At 39.6% G+C, this 27,190-nt stretch overlaps 1 protein-coding gene across 4 annotated transcripts in view; it reads right to left on the reverse strand.

Moving 5' to 3' along the window:
- EMB140 (EMBRYO DEFECTIVE 140) overlaps positions 1–27,190 on the reverse strand; it is a 342,658-nt gene that overhangs the window by 34,468 nt on the left and 281,000 nt on the right. For 3 of the 4 annotated variants that reach the window (XM_089395342.1, XM_089395341.1, XM_089395344.1), the window contains 3 exons: positions 17,586–18,014; positions 17,414–17,506; positions 17,067–17,226 (listed from right to left, as the gene is read on the reverse strand). In XM_089395342.1, the coding sequence (XP_089251468.1) occupies positions 17,067–17,226; positions 17,414–17,506; positions 17,586–18,014 (682 nt within the window). Of the gene's footprint in view, positions 1–17,062; positions 17,227–17,413; positions 17,507–17,585; positions 18,015–27,190 lie in introns of all 4 variants that reach the window. The other variant, XM_089395343.1, reaches the window with a different exon arrangement.

Consider the following 27,190-nt stretch of genomic DNA (forward strand, 5'->3'; position numbering starts at 1 on the left):
GGTGGAAAAGGAAAAACCTTGGTAATATATGTCTTGGAGATGGATTCATACATGTGCAAGATGTTGATGTTGCGAGAAGCAGATGTCATGACGAAAGGATTTGATTTGATGATTATTTTGATTTTTTAAAACATTTGGTTGGGTTGAAAGAGGGCTACCAAGAGAGAGTTGTAGATGTCACCTACAATTGACACTCATGAGATTGGATAAGAAGATCCTGAAAGAAGCATGACTTGGAAAAGGTAGTTGTACAAAGGAAAAGCCACATGTGGACAAGAAGATCACTTTCTGATGAGAAGGATGACATGACTATTCGCTCAACCCCATGATTCGTTGAAGGAAAGCGATTGATGTCCGATGCCCTACGAAGAAAACCGAGAAGATGAAAGCCCTATGATGAAGAAAATGAAGTTCATGACATCGAAAGGAGGAGCCCTACAAGCAGCTTATAGTACCATGATCTCCACCAAAGAGCAGATAGCTACTATTGGAAACAAAGTCCCTAGTTGAGAGGGAGCTTGGTCAAGTCTTTGGTTAAGAGGGAGCTTGAGTATATTCCTTTTATAGGAATGAGTTGATCCTCCCTGGTTGGGAGCGAGTGACAGATATGGTTCTCTACTTCATGTCTCATGCACTAGACCAGGACTAACAACCATAAGTCTTACTGAAGACCATGACGAGCTATGAAACAGGGTTCGTTCCTCAGCTCTCATGTGTCCCGAATCGGGCAAATTGGACACGATTCGGTGGGACAAATGTCCTCTGGATAGTGTCCAAGCATGTCCCATCGAGACACGAATGTGTCTCGATTCTAGGACATGTGTCCCACTTTCTTTTTACCTTCACACGGCCATAAAAGGCCAATTTGGGCCATTCTAACATCACAATACTCATTTTCTCTTGTTCTGGGTTTGTTGTGGGTGTGTGAGAGCGAAGAGAAAAGGGTGTGGGAGCATTTTGGAGGTGATTCAAACAACCGGTAAGTGCATTTTGTCGCAACAGGTAAATGCATTTTGTCTCTATTTTTTTGCATTTTTATTACAACAGTTTGCATGTTCATTTTTTTTACAAATTTGCGCATTTTTTCTTTTTTTTACAGCATTCATGGTTCAATCAAGGGCAGCAGGGAAAGGGCAAAGGAATGGGAAGAACGTCCCCATTGGAGACACCCCTCCTCTTCCAGTTTCATCAGGGTTTGCAAGTGTTCCCTCTATTGGAAGAGGGGCTGCAACAACATGTTCAAATGTTGAGGGAAGACAGCAACCTCAAGATAACAAATATCCCTTGAGATATATGTCACAAGAGAGCAAGGGCCTGGTAGCAAGAGGAAGGGAGGAGGCAATGTTGCTTGGAAATGCAACTATTGCAGCAATCATTTCATGAGCACATATTACCATGTGAAAGCTCATTCGTTGGCTTTACCAAGTTGTTGAATTGCAGCGTGTACACAAGTGTCTTTAGCTAAGATGAAAGAAATGGAAAAAGAGGCCAATGTTGGTATGGCAAAGGTGGTTGCAACATCTAAAAAAACAAGAATGATGATCCCCTTCCATTCTTCGGGAAAAGCAGCAACAAAATTCCATTTGAGAATTCTGGTGGGAGACAAGTAGCAAAAAGAAAGGTAATGGCACCTGGTCCAATGGACAAGATTTTTAAGAAAGAGAAACAGGAAGAGCTTGATCTCACCATTGCATTTTTTCTACCAAAACTTCATATCCTTTAATGTTGCACACTCACCTTTATTTATTGAGATGTGTCGAGCTCTAACTCAAGGGGCTCCATCAGGGTATATGCCTCCTAGGTCAGAGAAGCTTAGAACCACATTATTGACGAAGGCATAGAAAGAGGTGGACAAAATGCTTGAGCCTATTAAATCAGCATGGCCAACATCTGGGGTTAGCATTGTTTCTGATGGATGGACATATCCAGCATGACACCCACTCATTAACTTCATGGTGTCTTCCTTGAATGGTCTAGTTTTCTTGACATTAGTGGTTGCACTTGGACAATACAAGGATGCACAATATATGGGTGAGTTGTTTATTAAAGTTATTGAAGATGTAGGTGTTGATTTGTGTGCAAATCATTACAAATAATGCACTTGTTTGCAAGGCTGCTGGCATGATTGTGGAAGCTAAATATCCACAAGCATTTTGGACACCTTACATTGTCGTTTTGGCATTTTGGACAATCAATGGCTTAGATTAACTCCTAATCAAAGGCTCAAATCATTTTGGCTTGATCCGTGTCATTTTCTAAAAGTTTCACCCATGATTAGATTAATGCCCATTAATATTTTAAGTTTCCTAAGTTTAGACTCAGGAACCCCATTAAAAATATTAATTATTTTAATAAAATCGTCTATGGGTGGAATTTCCCAAAATGCTTTCTGAGTTTTCTTTGGAATACATGTGCCCAAGCCTCCCTGCAAAATTTGAGGCTTAGAGCACATCCGATGCTACCCCAAATCAACAAAAGACACAGTGTTAAATGATGCTTGGTGGGAGAGGGTAGATCTACTTATTCAGATCATAGACCCTATCATTTCTTTGCTTCAATTTGCAAATACAGACCAACCCATCCGAGCAGAGGTTTATGAGGGATGGGATTCCATGATTGAGTTTGTGAGGAGCATTATTTTATAGAGTGAGTGCCCCGAGTATTAGACATCATCAGAGGCCTTCTTCACCACTATACAGGATATTCTTGTTAGCAGATGGGACAAGAATTGCACAACTTTACATTGTTTGGATCACTCATTGAACCCAAAATACTGCAGCCATGAGTGGTTGAATGGTGGACCTTCCCGCAGATTCCCTCCTCACATGGATGCCGAAATTTCACAGCACAGGAAAGATGCATTGAGGCGGATTTTTCATGATAGAGCATCCCTTGATGAGGTGGAGGATGCCTTTGCAGAGTTTTCCATTGGCAATGGTCGATTTGCAGGATATGATGTGATTAGAGACCAGGGGAGCTAAGAAGCCCTATTCTTGGTGGGCAACTCATGGGGCAACAAGCCCTCCTCTACAACAGTTAGCCATGAGGTTCCTCTCTCAGGTGACTTCATCCTTTTGTTGCAAGAGGAATTGGAGCACATATGGGAATTTGTATAGTGTCAAGAAGAGAAGGCTTGAACAGTCCAGGGCAGAGACAACGGTGTATGTGCACACCAACCTTCGTCCTATTTACAAGCAGAGGGATAAGTGGTTGAAGGGAAAGGCAAAGATGTGAGATGTCTGGGATGAGTGGTTGAAGGGAAAGACAAAGATGTGGGATGTCTTTCCTGATGATATGGACTTGGGCAGCAATGTTGAGTTAGCATTGGCCACCTTGGATCTTAATGAGCCAGTGCTAGAGCCTGTCACTTTTGATGATGGTGATATTATAGAGGGGTCATCCTCCACATCAACAGATGCATAGATGATATTGGATACATAGGAGGAGGATGCAGCAGAGGAGAGCAGTGGTGACCATGATGATGAGCACAGTGACGATAATTTTTGATGATGAGGATTGATGACTAATGAACTACCTACTGCATTGAAGCTTGTAGTTGTTTTGTATTTGCTATTTCTATTTGCCATTGGCATTGCTACTACCTATGTAACACATTTTTATTTTGATGACTTAATGAGAAAACTACAGTATCTTGTCTTTCTCCTATTGGATCATTGATGAATATGTATTATGTCACAATTGTATTTGTATGCATAATGTTACTTTACTTTGTAAAACTTACATCTAGATGAAGATCTATGTTTGAATCAATGAATTTGTATCATGAATGAGAATTTGTGTAAGAAATATCTAATATATATATATATATATATATATATATATATAATGTGTGTTTGGGCTCAACGTGTTCGTGTCTGACACTCGAATCCTCGTGTCCTTCCTATCCTGTTTCCCCATGTCAGGTGACACAGATGAGGAGAGATAGATACATCATTCTTGCCTGCATGTTGTGAAGAAAGAATGGAGGATTGGGTAAGCATCTGAGATTGATTCTAATACTCTTTGAGGATGTGGTAGGGCATCCAATAGGTAAGAGTAGTCGAAGAGGAAATTCCTTAATGATGTGTTATTCCAAGGTAGGAATTGTCCTAAACGGACATACCCTGTAAACACCCGGGTGGGGTATGTACCTTGAGAGACAATGATGATGGTGTCTATCAGTCATTGGTCTCGTCAACATTGTGCTCTAATCTTGTGGAGAGATAAAGTTGTTATTCAAGGCCTTGTTATGTGACAACGATCGTTGGTATGATGAGATGCTCTAATATAAGTTGATAAGATAGCTTATGAGATGGCTTACCAATCCGACTCTTCTTATGAGAATTCTTCACTATGAGAATGTCCAAGTACCATGTATGGAATATGAATATCTCCCTAGTTAAGAGGGAGTGTTGAAATGTGTAACTAGGTTCATTCTTCATATTGTCCATTGTCAACTGTAATCACGATTTTATGTATCTGATGGAAAGAGAAAAGGAAATTTGTTATTTTCATTCTTGATGCATGGGTTTCATGCTCAAGGTAAATTTATTTGCAGGTCAAGTACCCATTGGGTGCTTCTAAGTTTGTCATATAATTATGAAGTCAAAAGAGTCATTGTCATACATCTAAGACCCTTTTGGGCATGTGTATCTTATAAAGACATTTTTTGTATAGTCAAATGTGTCATGAAGACCCTCCAAGACCTAATCAAACTAGTAGCAACAAGTCAGCCTACATGAAAGAGCAAGTCGGCCTCATGAAGGGCTATTCGACCACCTTGTGAAGCCTATATATAAGAGACTTCAACCTCACTTGAAGAGCACTCACTCATCACAAGAAATTCAAGGAAGAAAAGGAAAGCGAAGGTGAGGAGGACTAAAGGAACACAATTTTTGAATATTGTTTTTGGGCTATCTTCTCCTCAAACGTGTGAAGATTAGGGCAACCTTATTACAGCAAAGTCGAAGTGTTGGAAAGTTGGTGGGCAAGTCGAAGTGCTGGAAAGTTGGTGGGCAAGTCGAAGTGTTAGAAATTTGTTGGGCAAGTTGAAGTGCTAGAAAGTTGTTGGGCATCGAAGTGATGCAAATTTGTTAGGCAAGTTGAAGTGCTTGAAAGTTGTTGCACAAGTCAAAGTGTTGGAAAGTTGTTGAGGTAGCTAGAAGTTGTCGAAGTTGCTGGAAGTTGCTAGGTCAAAATAGCTTGAAGAAAGTTAATCAAGAAGAGGCTTGACTTGGTCTTCGAGGGGTCTTTAACAAGGGTCTTAGATCCTGGAAATTGTCATCTGAACATTGTATAAGTCTTAAGAAGAGAAGAATTCTAGTGGGTTTTCCTCTCAAGAGGAGAGGTTTTGGCCCTAGTTGATAACCTATATCTTGTGTCCTCTTGTCTCATTGATCTTCATGGTTTGGTCGTTGTTTGATGATATAAACACAATAATAATCAAGTTAAGAAAAATACATCACAAGCAGTTATCAAAGTAAGAGAAATTACCTAATGTGTTGCCTCTAGATTTCTTAATAGCTACATGTTTGATCTTGAATATCAATCGAAAAGTGACCACATACTTTCCCTCTGCTATTGGCAATATGTCCCACACTATTCCTTGTGATGGAGCTATACTCCACTATGGCATCCCTCCAAACCTACACATCTGCAGCCTCCTTAAAGGTGTAAGGCTTGGGCTCATTGACGTTACTTCACAAGGCCAAATAACTAGAAAATCTCATTGGTGGTCTGCTCTGCTTGAAAGTACTGCTAAGAGCATCTGCATGCTCCACAACATTCCTCAAGGTCTGTTCATCGCATCTCATCCTTCTCCAGGTAGAGTTCTAAGCAACAAGTTGTTCCTCCTCTAAATCTACAAGTTGTGTCCTTGTTGTTGGTGTTGCTAGTCCATGTTCAACCTCAGGAGCCTCTTGCTCCTAATCCTCTACCCCTACTGGCTCTCTCTCATGAGACCTCCTAAAGTTCCCATCGTACTCAAATCTAACATCCCGACCGACGATAACTCCCCTCTATTATGGAATGTAGACTCGATAGGCCTTTGAGACCTCACTTAGGCCACAAATATGCCCCTTCTTGACAAGAGCTCCATCTTAATCATTTTCTCCATAGGAGTGTGAACATAAATTGGAATACCAAAGATGCGCAGATGACTTGTTTCTGGCATCACTTTTGCGAACATCTCCTCAGGAGTTGTATCCTCCAACACTCTATGAGGACTCCTATTTTGTAAATACATAGTTGTATTGCAAGCCTTTGCCCACAAAAACATATGAAATTCCTGGGCATATGTCATTGCCCTCGCTGCCTCCATTATGGTCCTATTTTTCCTCTCAAAAACCCCATTCTGTTGATGGTTGTAATGTACTGTGAGCTTCTTGATCCCCGCTTCCCTATAAAAAGCCTAGAACTCATTGGAGGTATACTCACCCCAATTATTCGAGCTCGGCACCTTCATCATTTTCTTGATTTGGTACTCCACAAGAGCTTTAAAATCTTGAAACCAACCAAAGACCTCACCCTTGGTCTTCAAGAATTAGACCCAAGTCTTCTTGAAAAAAGCATTTATGAATGTCGCAAAGTACAATGACCATGTGATTTATTCAACTAACATAGGACCACAAATGTCTGAATGCACCAAGTCCAACACACCCTTGGACATAGTCTCAATGTAAGCAAAAGTAACCTTCGCATGCTTGCCAAGCACACAACCCCTACACACTTCCACTTGGTCCACCCTAATCTTTGAAAAACTGTAACTATTCTCTGTAACATAGGAAGAGCCCTATAATGTAGGTGTCCCATCCTCCTGTGCCAAAGCTCACTTTGGTTGTCACTCTCATGTATGATAGCCTTCACTGGTTATCCTCCCAACTGTTGACACCTAATCATAGGGACTGGGTGAACAATTGTAATTAGTGTAAATAAATAATAGAGAAAATGGAGAGTCATCGGGAGATGAACTGAACAGTCACTCCCTCTTGTATATAATAATGAACAACTTGAATGAATAATACGATTACATTTGAGGAGTTACCTCCTGGTCTGACATGGTATCAGAGCCAGCGCCATTTTTGGCTTCCCTCTGTACTCTGTAACTCCCTTCTGCCTATGTTCTGCATATTTTGCAGAACTGACCTCTTGCAACCACTCCACAGGTGTGCCTCTCTCAAGAATTTGATAACCGTTCTGCAGGTTTTCCCTCTCTCGCAACTACTGCCCCTCTCTGGCAACTATTGCAAAAGTTCAGCTAGTTATGCGAGGTATTTTTCTCTGTTCATACATTTTATTTATAAATCATAATGAATTAGTGTTGAGCGTTAATACTGAGTTTTAGTGTTAAACCTTTCCTTAAGCGCCTTTATTAAAAGTATGAATTAAGCACGTGGGTGGTATTGATAAGTGGGAAGTGGTATCTCGTGCACCCTAAAGGTTGTTAACAGTATTCCTAAAATTCACGCAATTAACCTTAGCAGGCGACATGTAGCACAGGAAAACCATTTTTCTCACGCGCTGTCGACCTGATATCAGTCGTGCAAGATTTCACACGAGATTGCGTGACAGCCATTCGATTGGATGGGTCACATCGACAGTGTTGATCATCTGGGTTAGTTGGTAAGCGGACGACGCGATATCCATTGGATCTGGAGAAGTGAGATCAACAACGCAGATTGAAGCGCTTGATAAAAGGAGAAGTCAACGAGGGACAGACAGTGATTGGTCAGATAAGCGGTACCCTCAAGGGGAAAATCCACATACAGAACCGAATTTAAGTGCAGCTGATTGGTTACAAAGTTAACCAGTAGTCGAATTACAAACTACCACCTCATTTTCGTCAACCTCTTGCGTCATTTTTTTACCAGCAAAAAGCATTTTTTTTACACAGTACATAATTTTAAAATGCACTCATTGATATCTGTTGTGGGAGTGTTTCTCAATGGGAAGGAGAACTATCTTGAGTGGTCTCGGAAAATCCAGCACACTCTCATTTTTATGAATTGTGGAAAGAAGTGTGTGTTGGAAACGGAGACGTAGAGCCAGAACAGCCTACCTCAGACAAGGAATTCGCCATTTGGGAAAATAAGAATAGCAAGGCTTACGCATTGATTGCAGCATCAGTAAATGAAGAGGTGAGTCGCCATATTTCGCCATTTTCAAATGCTTTCGAAGCCTTACAAAAACTGAAGAAACTCTATGACTCACACTTTGCACTTGAAGTTGTTCAACTCATGATTAAATTGTTCGCCCTTGAAATACAAAATAATGATCCTCTTGCTCTTGCATCAGAAGTAAAATCTATTACGCATGATATCAAAGTCACTAATGTTGAACTGGACATTCCTCTGATAGCTTTTCTCAAGGCACTTTATCCCACTTACTCAAATTATCTCGAGTCATTCAAAGCAAATGGAAACCTCAAAGATATTAACTTTGACCCCCTTATGAAAAAATTTGTTGAAAGAGAGAAAGCTTTTGAGAAGAAGACAGCGCCTCAGTCTTCTGAAGAGGTTGTGTGCCTTGCACATAGAGAGAAGAATCTTGTTCAAAATTCTTCGAGAAGAAGAGGTGGTCGAAGAAGAAGAGGAAGAAATTTCAGAGGCAGGGAGGACAAACACTCTCAAGGAGAAAAGTCAGATTTGCACTGCATACGTTGAAAAAGAGATGGATCACATGATGCATCCACATGCAAGTTGCCTTGGGACAGAATTAAGCATGAAAGAAACCAACCCAAAGGTAAAACTAATGACAAAGAGAAAGGTATAACACCTGAATCCGCTCACTATGTTATGGCACACTGTAATATTGGAGTAAATAAAGACTTATTTAAAGCTTCACTTGCTTCTTGGAAAAATAATTGGTTGTTTGATTCAAGAGCAACTTGCCACATGACTTTTAAAAGAGATTTTTTTGAAGAATTTACTGACAATGTTGATGGAGCAGTATACTTTGCAGACAAATCAAAACTCAAGCCATCAGGGCTTGGTACAATCAGGCTTAAATTACCTAGTCTTCCAGACTTTCTTTTGCATCATGTTTTATATCTCCCACAGCTGAGGAGAAACTTGCTGTCCTTGATCCACATCCGCCAGCAAGGACACTCCATCCATATGTTTGATGGCAAGCTTGAGGTGAGAAAAGCATCAGACCACTCACTTGTCATGATGGGGATAGAAGAAGAAAGGCTTCTCAAGCTATAGGGTACCTTTGCTCGTGCACAAAATTTCTCATACAATTCTCATTATGAAGAAGGTACATTTCCGTCAAGTTTATTATGGCATGCTAGATTTGGACACTTGAACTATGATAACGTCCGCTTGTTGAAGAAAAATGGTGTTACTGGTTTGCCTACAATTCCTAGGAAACTTAAGCAATGTGATGCTTGCATTCTAGGAAAGCATAGCAAACAGTGTTTTCATGATTCACATTCCAGAGCACATAGAAAACTTGAACTCATTCGTTCAGAGTTATGTGGTCCAACGCTTGTTCCTTCTGCAAATTGAAATAAATATGTGATGACATTTATTGATGACTACACCAGAATGTGTTGGGTTTATTTATTGAAGAACAAATCTGATGCTTTTCAAACATTCAAGAACTTTCATACATGGATTGAAAATGATGCACAATCTCATATTGGCTCTATTCGCACTAATAATGGAAAAGAATACACTTCAAATGAATTTGAAAACTATCTTCGCCAGCATGGGATCAAACATCAAACAACTGTGCCTTATAATCCCCAACAAAACGAAGTAGCTGAAAGAATGAATAGGACAATCTTAAATATGGTGCGCTCCATGATGTTTTTCAAAAATGTAAAAATGATGTTTTGGGTTGATGCAATTCTATGTGTTGTATATGTAAAGAATAGATGTCCATCTAATGCTATTAGAAACAAGACTCCTTATGAAATGTGGTATGGGCACATTCCTTCGGTAAAGCATCTCAGGGTCTTTGGTTCCACATGTTATGCCTTGATACCAAAGGTACATAGAAACAAACTTGGTGCAAGAAGTCGTAAGTGTATCTTCCTGGGGTATTCAAACACCTCCAAAGCATACCGTCTCTATGATGAAGTCAATAAAAAGTTTGTTGTATCTAGAGATGTAATCTTTCTTGAAACATCCAAAACTGACAATGTTGTTGAGCAGCAACTTGATCACTTGGATAGATTCGCAAATGCAAAATCATTTCAGGTATTTGATAATCAGATTCCACATCTTGAAGGGGGGATTCCTATACTAGATCAACATTTGAGGAGTTACCTTCTGGTCTAACACCAACAAATAGAGATTCTTCTCCTTTCTCCCAATTACTTGCCTCTTGCTGGGATCAGCACCTTTCGACCCAATAGGCACTTCACTCCCCATGAAGCTGGCATCTAGCCCTTTGTCCTCGATGGCTGAAACTGATAAGAGATTCTTCTCCAAATCCAATATAAACAAAACTTCATTCACCTCCATGATACCTCCTCAATTCATCTAAAACACAATGCTTCCAATGCCCTTCCTTGCATACTTGGTATTATCACCAAGCTCTACATTTAATCTTTAGGATCCTTCGTCATGTTAGTGAAAATGTCTTGAGATCTAGTCATGTGATGAGATGCTCTACTATCCACAAACCAAACACCTGGGTAGGGTTGTAGTCCTAAAGTCAAGTACAGTGACATGTATAGGAGAATTGGGGTTAGAGGTTACTTGGTTGGATAAGAGCCTCCCAGCATCTAGATCTAATCTCAAAGGGAGCTTATTATTACCATGCATGGATAAGGTAGTACTCTAATTCTGCAGTACTGGTTAATTTTTATAATGGTACCATGGTTATGAGACACTAATTGATTGACGTCTCCTGGGGAGAGCATGCATGAAGAGTACCATAGTGATTTGGTACTAGGTGATGTTAGTAATCCATTGATGATGTTGATATAATCTTGATCTTCTCTTAGAGAACCTTTTCAACTTGTATTACATTTTCATTGTGCTTATGAATACCTCCCTAACTGAGAGGGAGCGTTGAAAATGTAGCTATGGTCGATCTTCATGAAATATTTATTATCATTGTAATTTGAAAAATGAATTATTATTTCCTGCTAGCATGTTCTTCATGCTTTCATAATGGTCAAAATAAATTTTGTTAGCCATACATTACATGGCATTGAAGGAAGAAAAACTATTCTTTTATTGTAAATCAGTGTATATAATATCGCTGAGATATCGCCGATTTTCGTAAATATCGCGATATTTTCGGGGAGACGAAATATCACCGAGAAAATATTGCGATATTTTGTCTCCCCGAAAATATCGCGATATTTCCAAATATTGGCGATATCTCGAGAAAATATCGCGCTATGATGCAAAAAATCGCCAGGAGACGGTGAAAATTTCCGTCGCGGCTATAAAAGTTTGATTTTGTTTTTTTTTCAATCATTTTCATTTCTGATTGCTGGAGAAGGAAGGGGAGAGCTATGTGCTTGCTGCCAAGGAGGGTTTGAGTGTTGAATAGTTATTATCACCACCAACAACGAAGATTTTGTTGATCTAAGCTTGAAGAACAGTGACACAATTTCATATCTTCCATTAACAGGTATGTTCAAATAAACCCCTATGTTAATGAATTTTTTGATAGTTTTAGGATTATTCTTGCTTGCCTATTTGCCTACAATCATTTTGCTTGTTTTTTTTCCATTTGCTATGATTTTCATGCCCATGAGCAAATGCAAGGGTTTTAACTTTTCTCCATATTTGGAGAGCAAACTCCATTTTTTTTTAACTTTCAAATACACCCTCTTATTGTCATTTATGGTTTTTCATTGAATTCACATTGCAAATAATGTAGCAAAAAAATTATTTTGTAAAATGATGTGGTTATTACTTATTAAGTTATTAATTCCAAATTTTTTTTTGGTGCCCTAGGTTTGAGTTAGCTCACTACAAAATTCAAATATGCCAAAAGCCTTGGACCCATTTTGGGAGTATGGGAACCCTGATGGTGGGACAAATCGGGCATATCTTACATGCAAATTGTGTGGGACTAGGATGACAGGAGGGGTTACACGACTGAAATACCATCTGGCTAGACTCACTGGACATGATGTTGGGATTTGTACAATTTCTAGTCTGGAGCTTATACAAAAAGCTCTTGAGACAATTGATGAAAAAGACAGAAAGAAACAAGGCTGAACGTGCAGGTAGATCTTTCGGGATATCTTCTCCTGATCTTGATGTTGAGGGTAGTGGGAGGGGCTCCACAGCTGGCACATCATCACCTGCTATTGCTAGTGCAAGGTCATCATTTTTTGTTCCACGAACAGGACATGGATCACAACCTGGCATAAAATCGCTTGTTAAAAAAAGGAGAAGAAAGAAGCAGATAGAGTCATGGGGAGGTATATTTTCTGGAGCGACTTACCTCTCAGCATCACCAAAACCAATCCATTTTGGTAGCCAATGTGTGATGCTATTGTTGTTGTGGGCCCAGGGTACAAAAGTGCTACATATGAGGAGTTGCGGGGGCCAATTCTTCAAGCAGAAAAGCAAGACATCAACTCTAGATTGGCGGAGTTGAAAAAAACATGGGAAGTTACTGGATGCACAGTGATGTCTGATGGTTGGACAGATAGGAAGGGTAGGACCCTTCTAAATTTCTTGGTACATTGTCCTAAAGGTACCATGTTTATTAAATCAGTGGATGCATCAGAACATATCAAAGATGCAGCAACGATATGTGAGTTGTTAGATGGGTTCATTCGGAAGATTAGGGTGCAGAATGTGGTGCAAGTCATAACAGAAAATGCAGCTAATTATGTGTCTGCTGGCAAGATGCTTATGGAGAGGCATCGCACATTGTTCTGGACTCCGTGTGCAGCACGTTGTCTCGATTTGTTGCTTGAGGATATGGGGAAACTCTCCTTCATTAAGGAGGCAGTTGATATGGCTAGGAGCATCTCCAAGTTTATTTATAACCATGCTTTTGTTTTTAGCCTCATGAGGAGGTTCACTAGAAACAAGGAGTTGCGGCATCCTGCGATCACACATTTTGCTACAAACTTTATTACTCTTCAATCTTTGCTTCGATGTCAGTTCGAGTTGAAGCAAATGTTTGTGTCTGATGAATGGCGTAATTGTAGATACAGCAGGAGACAGGACGGGAAAGCCATCGCAAAAATGGTGTACTCTGAGACGTTTTGGCGTGGAGTAGAAGAAGCATGCTCAGTTAGTGAACCTATAGTAAAGGTTCTCAGATTGGTAGATTGGGAGAAGCCTACAATGGCTTATTTGTATGAGGGCATGGATAGGGCCAAGGAGGCCATTCGTTCTTATTATGTAGACAAGGGTTCTGTTGGCCTTGATAGGCATATGATGTTATGAGATGTGATTGATAGTCGGTGGACAGGGATGCTTCATCGACCCATTCATGCAGCAGCACTCTTCCTCAACCCCGCATTTTCATACAAATGCGGCTTTGATTTTGATGGCGAGGTGATGGAAGGGCTCCATTCCTGTATTCATAGGATGGTACTTGATCCTGAGCTTCGTAGCAAAATCAATCACGAGATACAGTGTTATCAGGATTGTGTTGGCCTATTTGGCTTTGATGATGCTATTAGGGAAAGGACCCTCTTCATGCCATGTAAGTGACAAGTCATCACTCATTAGAAATTAGAATTTTCAATTTAGAATTTCCTTACTTATAATTCTATTTTTTTAAATTCAATTATGTAACTTTTATTTAAAAGTTTAATTATGTTTTACGTTTTTGAATTTTTTATTTCTTTATTTTGTTGTATATATTTGGTGGCGAAGCTATGGTGCAAAGGCACCAAATTTGCAGAAATTGGCCATAAGAATCTTGAGTCAAACATGTATCTCTTCAAGGTGTGAGTGCAATTGGAGTGTATTTGAGAAAATACACGCAAAAAAGCGCAACAGGTATAACTTTGAGCTCCAGCCTTCAGTTGGGAAATTACACTTATTGTAATTTTTAATTTTTAATTTATGACCTTCAAGTGTCAAGAGTCGAGACTCATTAGTTTTTTTGACACTCTTACAGGTTGGAGTTCGCACGCCTCAATGATTTAGTGTATGTGCATTACAACATCCGACTTCGAGTGTGGAAAATAGAAGCACCAATGGATCCAGATGCCATTTCCTTAGACAATATTCATGTATTGTCTCAGTGGATGGTGGAGTCTCAGAAGCCCATCTTGGAGGAGTCACCTTCATGGTTAGAGCCAGATGATCCATTAGAACAGGGGCAGCAAGAGGAGGAGGACTCGAAGGAGGAGCAGCACTCGGATGAGGAGCAAGAGGAGGAGGAGGAGGACACTGTGGGAGTATCGGCATCAACACCATCTGCTATAGATATAGGAGAGCACAGCTCCATAACTAGCACTCATTATTTGACACTAGGTGCAGAGGCAGGGTCAGGGCCTTCTACTACTAAGAGCAGGCCTGGCAAACAACCCATCATGTTTTCCCATAAAAGGGGGAGAGGGCAGTGATTTCAGATAGATAGCTGCTAGTTTTATTTGTTATGCTACATATAACTCATGATAATGAGATACTTTTATATATGTGATGTTATTTTGTATTGGTTCTCCACATTTGAGTCCTTGAATGGACAATTATCAGGGATCAGCAGGATTTGGTATCGCCTTTCATGTATCATTTCTATTTTACGTGCCAATGTGTTTATTTCATGTTGTTATTGCTTTATATGTTTAAAAATTTGAAAAAAATGAATATATTATGCATTTTTTATGCTTTCCGATATTTGCCAATATTTTCGCCAATATTGCCGATAAGATATTTTTTGGACCCTCGCCAATATTTTGCCGATACCGATATTTTCAACACTGTTGTAAATAAACAGGAGGCTCCACAAGTGCTAAGTCAGTTTCAAAAGGGGACAAGTCGGCCTGCCCCATGAGTCACACCCTTTCGGATCAGTTCAATCACTATAAATAGACCTCTTTCATTCTCCTCAAGATGCAATTTGATGATCATCTTCTATTCGATATGAGATCCTATGCAAAGGCCAAAAAGGAAGGATACAAGGGAAAATATTGTGCAACAAATAAGTCTCTTCTCTCGTTCATGGAAGTCTGAAATAGTTCATGTTCATGAGGCATAGAAACAAAGTTTGTTCTCTACTGTCGCTTGATCCGAAGTCCTATGAGTTGATTCGAAGTTTTGTGGCTATGATCCAAAGTCTTGTGACTTGATCTGAAGTTCTGTGGCTATGATCCAAATTTCTGTGACTTGATCCGAAGTTCTGTGGCTTTATCTGATGTTCTGCAACTTCATCTGAAGTCTATAGCCCTGATCTGAGTCTGTGGTATTACTATGTGGGTCGTGTCACTAATCTGAGGTATATAACCTATTGTAAGGAGGTATGAAACCTACCTTGTCAGTGATCCGAGTTGCTATTATTACAGATCTATTCTTTGGTTGAAGTTTGAGCTCAAGGAGAGTATATTTCAGTCTTGCTTTCTGTGGTATGATGAGAGGATCAACCTCTTCTTAGTGATATTGTTGAACATACAGTTGCCTTGGAGACTCAGCAATTGTGGAAGCCTTCTTGGCTTAGTATAGTCCTTGACTTGATGTTTTGCTGAGGATCTCTCTAAGAAAGATTTGGTTGGGTTTTACCCCTTGCAGGGTTTTTCCTTGGTCTTTGACCTAATTCTGGTATCTCTTGTTATTGTGCATTGCAATCTCTTCTTTCTCCTTACTGTTCGTTTAATTTCTGAAGTGTAATTATTTGTTGAAGTGAGATAAGTTGCAAAGAAAACTCTAATATTTTTCACAAATAATTATCAGTAGTTTAGAAATTCTACTTTCACTTGGTTTTTCAACAACTAGAAGGTTAGTAAACGATCCAGCAAATCTTTAAAAAGGGAGAGGGGGTTCACTTCTCAATCATTCTATTCTATTCATCATTACCTTGAAGATCAATTTGGCTCAAGTGAGTCTCATACAAGAGTTTCGAGTGAGTCTCATATAAGAGTTTCAAGTGAAACTCTTCAGCTGATTTTGATGAACTTCGAGTGCCACCCTAGTTGGCTCTTTGGGGAGATTACTTTAGATTTTCCACGTGTGTAGACAATAGATTTTCCAGGTGTTTGGACTCTGGAGCGGATTCTCCAGAGGAAAGACCCTTAGCTAAAGGGTTAATTTTCTGAGTTTTGGTCATTGTCATTGCAAGTTCGAAGTATATTGCTGGAGGTCGAATTTATTCATCGAGGTCGAGTTCCCTGTAGAGGATGAGTTAATTGTTGGAGGCTGAATTCACTAAAGGTCGAAGTCAGCATTGTGGCAGCCGAAATTACTGGAGTCTGAGTTTTTATCTACTGGAGGCTGATTTCATTTACTAGGGCCAAGATTATTTACTAGAGGTTCATTTCATTTGCTAGGCAGAGATTATTTACTAGAGGTCGATTTCATTTACTGGGCCGAGATTATTTACTGGAGGTCAATTTCATTTGTTGGGCCGAGATTATTTACTAGAGGCCAAGTATTTTGCTGGAAGCCGAGTTTATCTATTGGGGCCGAGTTTAATTGTCGGAGTTGAGTTTATTGTTGGGACTGAGTGTGTTTGTTGGACCAGACTTGCTTGTGTATTCTTGATTTCTCTTGTCCCACATCACATATTTTGAGGCATCTATAAGAATGGCAGTCAAAAATAGCTATGTAATGTCGAATTAGAGTTCAAAGTCTCACTTTATAAAGGTAGCTGGCTACATGGGTACAAATTGTCAATTTGCATGAAGTAAAGCAATCTAACAACTTCAAGCTTTTTTATTAAACTCAAATAAAAAATACCATGTGTGACCAATTTGAGACATGAAAATCTTTTGAAAAAATCACAATCTTGGACAACCACAGTTATCTTTGAGTTTCAGACTATCTTCTGAGATGACTGACCCTAAATTTTTTAACAATCAAAGAACAATTAAGAATCCAAAAGTATATCTACCAGATCTCTCAGGTGCATAAATGCATAAGAAAGCAAGTCTAGAACGAAAAAAATGGATTAAACATTTATAAACAACTTGCCTCGACCCCCTGTGATGCGTCCTCGTCCTGGCCGTTCTCTTTTACTTTGTTTTGGATTTGACCGAGCAATACTGACCCTTTTGCCTAGTAAGACCTCTCTATTCTTTTCCACAGCTGCAGAGAGTTTTTCTTCATTTTCAAAGTCAACATATGCAAGGCCCTGGTCAAGAAAATAGAAATGCAGATGAACATGTAAATTCAAAAAAGTATGTTATCTCAACCCATATTAACAAACCCAAACCTTAAAAGTACACTACTGTAAACCTATAAGCCCATATGCTACTATTGACTCCTTTTTCCCAGTTACAATGCCAACCTGAAGTAACCAACAAATCTATCACACATACCCTAGGTTTTCCAGAAAAGCGATCCCTTAACAAGCGGATAGCCATTACTCCACCAGTATCACTAAAGAACTGGCGTAATTGTTCTTCTGTTACCTGAAAGCAATCGATTACATTATACCAAAACTTTGGATACATACGTCCCTACCTTAAACAAAGGATGTAAATGACTTACCTCAAAGGAAAGGTTAGAGAGAAATGCTGTGCACTGATCTGTGTAGACTGGTTGCTCTACTGAATTCAAATTATCAACCTCTGTCTGCTGATCTGCTTCCCCATGTACAAGTTCCCGAGATACAGTATCCCTGTCTTTACCATCATTGTTACTCAAACCCAATCCTTCTCCTTTATCAGCAACTACAGATGAAAGAGCCTTTCCGTGTGCACCTTTCTGCCGTTTGAATTGATCCTTCCCATCATTGAATCCTACACCCGTCTTTCTTTTGCTTGATGCCTGCAAGCTATTTGACGGTTTACTTGAAGCCCGATGTGTATCTTTTTCTTTTGTAACAGATTTGGCAATATTACTAGGCCCTACTATAACTTGAGACTTGGTTTCTTGTTGTTGTTGAAACAATCTTAATTCTTTCAATCGAGGTGTCACCTGCAAAAACCAGATAAGAATGCAATGATAATAGTTCTAAGCAGGTTGCTTGATAATGTTGAAACTCAAGGGGACAATTTCATATTCAATATAATAGTCAGCTTACTTATAACTTCCTTCTGATATTTGGGGAGGTATCAATTCCCTTGCAATATTTCACAGAACGAAAAATTTGTTAAACCAGTGTTACTTGGAAGCGGGAGCAAAAATGGGAGCGGGAGCGACATTTTCAAAAACTCCCGGTTTGGGAGCGAATACCGGAGCGATTTTTTAAAAATATATATATATATTTTTTATATTTTTATATTTTGATACATATATGTCAACAAAAACATGTAGAATGATGAATTAGATATAAAAAACATAAAAAAAACATAGATTGATCATTGAACAATATCACATCAATCATCTAGAAGTTATAATCTTCATCAACCACGTCCACAAGTTAATAACATACATATTACAACATATTGAGTCTCATGAATCATGATTCATCAATCTTAAAGTTTCAACTTCAAGCTTTCAAAATTGAAAATTCAATATATAACATTTATCATCATTGATCACCAAAGTTGTACTTGTAAGCTAAGCTTAACCATTACAAGAAATAATATCTAACAGTTAACATGAAATGAAATGTTATAAAATGGATTATGAAATGAAATGAAACAACTTTCACGAAGCATCATATTCATAATTCAGAATCATTACCAATGAGTTATAATTGCCAACTTCAAACTTCAAACTTTCATTGCATTTATCAGAGTCATATATTTTTTACAAAAAATATCATTATGATATGAAAGAGTCAAGACTCAAGACTCAAGACTCAACAGTTATGAAAACTAATAGAAACTAGAAAAGACAAGTAAACTATAAATCTATTATCTACCACTGCATGTGGCCCTTGCCACGAGAGTCTAATGTATGAGAAGGTCGTGGTGGTCTTCTAGGACTCTCCCGCACAGACCGACGACCAGAACTAGAAGGCACATGCCCTCCATGTGAGGGTGTAGATGGAGGTGGCAACAGCAAAGGAGCAAGACTCGGAACTCGAGCACTGCTACTGGATGGTGGAGGTGGCATGGTTGCTGCTTCATCTTCCTCCCTTATATGTTCCTCTTCCAGTTCTTCAAGATGTATAGTGCCATCCTCCAAATTGTCATCCTCTGGGTGGTTGTCCCAGATTTTATATGTTGGATCCTCATAAGCCCGATCATAGTAATGACTCAACAACCTCAAGTTGTAGTGCACATAAACCAAGCTTTCTTCTCAGTTTTCATTGACTCTGTTTCTTTTCACATTATGTATGAAGCTGTAGGTGCTCCAAAACCTCCCTGCAGAAGAAGTATTTACAACCTGTGATAGAACTTTTTTTGCCAATTTTGGCAAAAGTCCATGGTCGCCATATGTTTCCCACCATGTGAGAGCATCAAATCTGTCTCTGTCTTCCATTGCATGGAAGGTACCAAACAAACCAGTGCCACTAAAGTATCTGCCTATTTCAAGGCACACACTAGCACATTCCTCCCTGTCAGGTATCAACTTTTCTAATGCTTCCAAATATCCTTTAGATACCTCTTCATCTATATGGGGTTTGGTCCTAACCCCACCCCTTGGTGCAGGTTGGCCCAACCAAGATGTAGAGTAGTATTTTGGTGTAAGGATATACGCCAAGCAATGTAGTGGAAGATTAAGTTTATTCCACCGTACACACACACAATCGTGAATCAGTTTGTACAAGTCGGGATCATTGTTATGAACAATATCTTTTATTTGCCCCAACATGGTATCCATCTGCTCATACACCTCACCAATCACTGGTTTATTTGTATCTGCAAACCAAATCATGTGATAAATGGGCTTGGTGAAATCCAATACTTGCCTCACACGTGCCCAAAACATACCATCAAGAGCGGCCTCCTCCACCAGTTCAAAACCTCGCCTATCAGCTGCATTTTTAGCCCTTTCCTTTAATATCTGCCAGTGTGGACTTGATACCATGCTAACCAATGACTCTCTTACCTTCAAAAGGCGCCTGAAGGTGAGGTAATAGCTACCAAATCTAGTCCTCGCAATCTTCAACAACTCCAATCTTGAGTGACTGCGGAAAAGGCCATGGGTATTGCTATGATTTGTAATAAATTTTATCATTTGTTTGCCTTTCTTGTACAAATCACCAATCCATTTGTATTGTTCATTTTTGTTCTTAACAACATCATGCATCAAAAGGTTCAATGTGTGAACCAAACACCCAAACCAAAATATGTTGGGGTATTTATCCTCAATAATTGCCTCCGCTGACTTACAATTAGGAGCATTATCAGTGATGACTTGGATGACATTGTATGGCCCAATATGGTCAATTGTTTCAAGTAATGCTTTTGCAATGTTGATGCCGGTCTTGAACTTCTCTGAGTAATCATATGCATTTAGAAAGATGGCACCACTAACAGACATAGCAAGAACACTTATCAATGGCTTGCATTTGACATTTTTCCATCCATCAGATACAATGGACACCCCATGGTCAGTCCAAGAACTTGTCATTCTATTCAAAGAATGTGATATTTTTTCTTTTTCATGATCAAGTCCAACGGTTCTTGCCTTGTCATACCCAGGGCTCTTGTATCCTTTAGGGGCATCATTTATGGCAGAAACCATTTTGTGCCAATAAGGTGAGCGAAGAACATTGAATGGTATCCCACATGCATAGAGAAACCTGTAAACTTTTGAATCCACATCATTCCTACACCCTTCATCAAGGAAATCTGATACGGTTCTACGCCTTAACGCTGGTGACCTTGTGCCTCCATATCCACTGCCTTGGGAGGATGCTGAAGGAGTTTTTGGTGCTTGTGATTGTGAGCTTGGTTCAAAGAAACCCCTTGATTTTTTAGATTTGCATTAGGCTTCCTCCTCTTCCCTTATGTATTCGGCTCTATCTGTTGCTGACACACCTGCACAAGTTTTGATTCCTATTTGTTTATCTCCATCCCATGGCATTTTCACGTAGAGGTGTTTTCTGGCACGGGTGTATGAACCTGTGTAATTATTGTTGCAATGGGGGCAATGCAATTTAGTGGTTCCAGCCCCTTTCCCTGCTTCAGGCCTGTTAACATATTTCCATAATGGGGTTTGGTCTTGTTTTGTTTTTTCATCAAATCCACTTTGTCCCCCTTCTTCATCCCCTTCTTCATTTTGAACCCTCCTTTTCCTACTCTCCAGCACCATAATAACCAAAAAATGAACCAAGAAGAAGAAAATGCCAAGAAATATAACCATGATGTTTGAAATTTGTAGTTTTGAATGGGAATGGGAATGGCCCAATGGGAAACCGAAATAGAGAAAAATGTATTTATTTATTTAGATTCAAGAAATTAGGAGTAAATTTATCCTACCTCAAATCCGTCCAAGACTCCTTGCACCTTGCTCCTCGCTCCTTGGCACCTTGCTCCTTGCTCCTTGGCTCCAAGCTCTCTCAGTCTCACTCAAGTTGAAGTCACAATGATTGAGAAAAAGCCCTCCCTCCCTCTTATATAGAAAAAAAAATCGTTTTTTAGGCGCGCGGATTTTTTTTCCTACTGGAATCGCTCCTAGCCTCCGCGCAAATCGCTCCGGGAGTGAAAATTAAAGCTCGGGAGGGATCGCGAGCGATCGCTCCCTGATCGCTCCCGGGCTTTAATTTTCGCTCCTGGAGCGAGAGGAGTGACGCTCCCAAGACCGCTCCCTGTTTTGGTGGGGAGCGCAAATTTTTTTTCCAGGAGCGCGCTCCCGAGCCGCTCCCGCCCGGAGCGTGGATTGGGAGAGGGATCGAGGGGGGGGGGCCTCCCTCGCAACACTGTGTTAAACTAATATAACGTGCATAACAAATTACAATGATTTCCCCAAGCTTTTATTTCCATGTTATTTAGCACTGCCATATTACACTTATAACTCGTTAGTAGACTGCTTCAGGCAATGAATCAAGCAAGATAGAGTCAAGATAACACCACAACATTAACAATACTGTGATTCGTCATGCATGGTATGCCCTTTGGTAGTTATTCTCTGTTTCTTTCACTTTTTTCTGAAAATTCAGCTTATATTACATTATTGCACAAAAAGACACATCAAGGTGCATAAATAAATGAGCCAAGCTACAATTGTACAAACTGCCCCTAGAAGGGGACTTTGTTGGCCCTTCCTTTAACCCTTTTTCATCAGATCGAACCCTCACAATGAAACCTTAGCCAAGAAGTAGAAACCCTAGCGAAAAGTTGTAGAATTTCAGCCTCCTTCTTCGCACATGTGGAGAGAAAGAGAGAGAGGAACCCAAAACACTTCTTCTCTTTCTTCTACCTTCTTCATTGCCCTTTTCTGCTTCTTCCTTTGCATGAGAGAGAGAGAGAGGAATGAATGTGTTCAAATGAGGTCGAATTGTCTCCTATATATAGGTCTTCTAGGGGTATGAATTCCAACTTCTAGGCCGACTTAACAGGTTGGCAGGCCGACTTGGTCTTGGAAGGCTCAGTAAAATACAAAAATAATTATTTTCACAATTTACAAGATGCTCGATGGGGTCTTCATATTATGACAATGTCCCTATTTGACTTTCTTTACATATGACAACCCTAGAAGCACTTTCAATTAGTGCTTGACCTATAAAACAAATTTCTTGGGCAAGAAACCCAAGCTCAATACTAATAATCATTTTTCTTTCTTTTACAAAATACAAGAATCAATAGTACATTTCATATTTATGAAAACCGAACCTAGTTACACTTTCTTCAACATTCCCTCTTAACTAGGGAGGTATTCATAAATGGTACATGGCTATTCTCAATATTGAAGAGATCTCGTAAAAAGAGTCAGACTAGTAATCCATCTGTATAGCATCATTGTAACCAACATTGTCACATAGAAAGGCCTTGACTAGCAGCTCTATCTCTCAATAGATCAAAGCACAATGTTGGTGAGACCAATGATTATAAACACCTTCATCATTGTCTCTCAAGGTACATAACCACCCGAGTGGTCACCGAGTATGACCTTATAGGACTATTCTTATCTTGGGTCCCCAACCCTCAAAGAATATCGATCCTCTTGCCAACTCTTATCTTGGATGCCCTACTGCATCCTCAAAGAGTATCGGATGCCAAATGATTACTCAATCCTCCATTCTTTCTTCCAAAATGAAGACAAGAATGGTGTGTCTATCTCTCCCTCTCAACTAGGTAAGATATGTCAACCAATCCAAGCTTGTTTCTAAACTACACAAGCTTCTTATTGGAAAGAGATTTTGTCAAAATATCAATAGTTTGATCATCGGTGGGGATATACTCTAGCTTCAGTACACCATCTTGTACCAACTTTCGAATGTAGTGGTACTTTTGTTTATGTGCTTCATCTTTACATGAAATACCGAGTCCTCAGACAATCTTATACAGCTAGTATTATCACAATGTATTATGGTAGGGTCCAACGGTCCTGCAAATAGATCAGATAACATCTTCCTTAACCAGACCACTTCCTTGCTTACTTCACAGGCTGCAATGTACTCGGCCTCAGCACTACTCAAAGCCATTGTCTCTTGATTTCTGCTCATCTAAGAGACCATGGAGGATCCCAAGCTAAAACATCCTCTTGTAGTGCTTCTTCCATCCTTCTCGCTGCCTCCCCAATCGGAATCAGTAAATCCTTCTAGATGAACATCTTTTCCTTTTTCATACTTCAGGCAGTAGTGGACGGTTCCCTGCAGATATCTCAGTATATGCTTGGCAGTTATCCAATGATCATGTCTAGGCTCCATTTGAAATTGACTGAGAACATTTACTGCAAAACATATGTTTGGCCGAGTATTCACTAGATACATCAGGGAGCCAATCAGTTGTCTGTACTTAGTAGGATCCACTAGACTAGATTCAGAATTCCTTAACATTTTCAAGTTTGTGATCATCAGAGTTGTCATGGGTTTGCATTCCATCATATCAAACCTTTTCAATAGCTCAATCACATACTTTCCTTGTCCTAGGAAGATTTCATTCGGTTCCTGCCAGACTTCCAGTCCCAGATAATAATGCATAAGTCCTAGATCCTTCATATTGAATTTAGCTGCCAGCATTTTCTTACATTCTTGAATTCTTTCTTCATTACCAGTTATTAGAAGATCATCTACATATAGAAGAATGATGATAGGTTCATCATTCTCTACCTTGATGTAGAGATTGGGATTTACCATGCTTTTCCCGAAACCCAACCTTTGCAAATATGCATCCATTCTAGTATACCATGCCCTAGGAGCTTGCTTGAGGCCATAAAGTGCCTTCATCAATCTGCAAACATGACTTTCTCTATCCTTTAGTTCGAATCCCAATGGTTGTTCTATGTAGACTTATTCATGTATGGTACCATTCAAGAATGTTGTTTTGACATCCATTTGATGTACCTTCCATCCCATTGATGCTGCCAGAGATATCAGAGATCGGATCGTGGTATACCTTGTTGTGGGAGCAAAGGTCTCTTCATAGTCAATGCCTTCTTCCTGAGCAAAGCCTCAAGCCACGAATCTAGCCTTGAATTTATATATGCTTCCATCTGCAACATGCTTGATTTTATACAGCCACTTACAGGTTACCACTAATTTGTTTTCTAACCTTGCAACAATTTCCCAAACTCCATTCTTCATAAGAGATTGGTATTCCACATTCACTGCATTCTTCCATTCTTGGTGTTTGGCTGCTTCGAAGGTTCATTTTCAATGAGCTTTGACATGTATGTTGCATGTCCTGAGTATCTTTTCGGTTTCTTGCTCTCCCTGAATCTTCCTCTTGCGTTGTGACCTTCTACATCTTGAAGTGTAGAAGTTAACCAGTTAGGTCTCTTTCTTCTTTCAGGGAGAGAGATTGGTTCACTGGGACCTTCTTCTTCATGATGAGAGACTTCTTCCTTATTAACTTCTTCCTCAAATATGGGAAGATCCTCCTCATCAGAATCGGATGGGAGATCTTTGAATTTCTTGAAGGCAATGCTCTCATCAAAAATTACATCTCTGTTTACTTCTATTTGATGTCCTTCCTTTATGTAGATCCTATAAGCCTCGGAAGAGTTGTTGTATCCAATGAATATTTCTTTCTTGCTTGCGGGATCTAGCTTCTTTCTTTTGTCCTTAGGAATGTGAATATATATAGGGCACCCAAATATCCGGATATGATCAATATTTGGTTTCTTCCCAGTGAAGACTTCTTCTGGAGTTATATTGCCAAGTGACTTGTGAGGACTTCTATTTTGGATGTATATTGCAGTCTTCGTTGCTTCTCCCCATAGTTTCAGTTTGAATCTGGTCCAAGCTACAGGACTTCCTCTCTTTGAGTGTGAAGTTGAACTCTGATTCAAAGGCCCCAGCAAAAACTACTTGGGCAGTGGCTTATGGAGGTTTAATCTCAGCGGGTAGACTGTTACACAATTTATTAAACCTTTTTATAAAATTTGAGATATCCTCATCAGGTTTCTTCTTCATAGCGTTGAACTTAGTAAGAATGTATCCATGATCTCTCTTCTCTCCCCATTTCTGCATAAAAGAATTCTCCATTTCTTCCCAAGTGGTAATGGAAGCATTCGGCAAGGATTTGAACCATTTCCTGGCTTCCCCATCCAAATATTGGACGAAGAGCCTCAGCACTACATCCCGGTGCTCGACATTCAAATTTTTTTCAAAGGCACAGAAAACTTCTATGTGTCTCTGTGTTGATATGTCAGCTTCTTCATTAAACCTGGGCAAGAGCTTGAGATAGTCCTGTGGCATAGCATTTAAAGGTTGAGGCAGGTCTAAGGGAGCATATTTGTTTAACAGGAAACCTGGGACAGCCATCTGGAGCAGAGGTGGTGGTGCTTGATTTATTGGGGTCTCTGAGGTATGACCAATTGCGAGACAATTGACTGATTGTGGAATGAGAAACTATTCAGACTATGGGTAGGGCTGCTCTGGAGGATATCTTTTACCTCCTCAACTTCAAGGAGGGGAGGAAATGAGAGAGAAGGGGTGTTGAATGAAACTTCTTCTTCCTTGACCTTTAGGTAGGCGATATTAAGTAGCTGGCCACTTTCTGAAGGATATACCAGGACTCTAGGAGGAAAATCGAAGCAATGAATTATGGCATTCTATGAGCTGGATGAGGATGTTTCAGGAAACGAAGAGACAGTAGCATCAGTATTGGGGGTTTTCTCCCTCCAAATCCTTCTGGATATTAGTCTTTCTGGGTCAAATACAGATGGCGTTCTTTGCTGAGAGGTATCTGAGCGGGTATGGGGCCTCTTAAAAGCCAGGGTGATGAACTCAGGATTTGACAGTAGAGTCGCCAAGGTGATAAATCTACAACACACACATCTTTTCTCACCTTATCAAAAACTGTATGAATACCGTACCCAAGTGAAATTTTCTCTAATTCGTTCCCTGGCAAATGGCGCCGAAAAGATGTTGTCACTCCTAGAGACAGCATCTAGGTTGATGGGAGACCAATGCCTAAGACATAATACTGTTGTCAAATTTATCTTAAAGACTTACAGCACCGTAGTTTGTCACAAATAATGCAAATAGGATTGATTCAGAACCATTCATAAAGATACAATGTATAAAGCAGCTTACACGCAGGAATACACAGGAAATAATCCTCAACTAATGGTGGCCAAATCATATTGAGAGCTTGTAGCAAATTAATTGTTAAGACAGATGTAATGGTAGAAAATAGTGAAGGAGAAACCTATCATGCAAAGCTTAAACATTAAGAATTTTGTATATCTAGATTTGGAGAGAAGCGAAAGTAAGGAAATGCTTATGGAATGTTGAGATACATGGAGCGCTTTTTAAAGACTGAATTTCCACATTAATACAGGCATTATCCATCAATAGCTTGATCTAAATGAATCTGTATCTAACGAGAAATATATTTGGCAACTACGTGACATGAAATATGACAGGGATATTTAACACATATGAAAATACAAAGGGGGATGAACATACTGCAATCTAATAAGTTGGAATCACCAGAAATCTCGTATTAACCTTCTGAGAAAAGAGCGTACATCAAGATTCATACATGCCTTCATGAAACCAGGAAAAGGTCTCTTAACAGAAGTCTTTCCGAAAATTTTGAACCCTCTTTAAGTGTTTCTTCCCTCCTTTTATAAGGAGAGGGAGA

The sequence above is a fragment of the Pinus tabuliformis genome, chromosome 1_2, assembly GCF_031772625.1.
Source record: "Pinus tabuliformis cultivar Carrire ecotype Pingquan chromosome 1_2, CPIR1, whole genome shotgun sequence".
Taxonomy (NCBI): Eukaryota; Viridiplantae; Streptophyta; class Pinopsida; order Pinales; family Pinaceae; genus Pinus; species Pinus tabuliformis.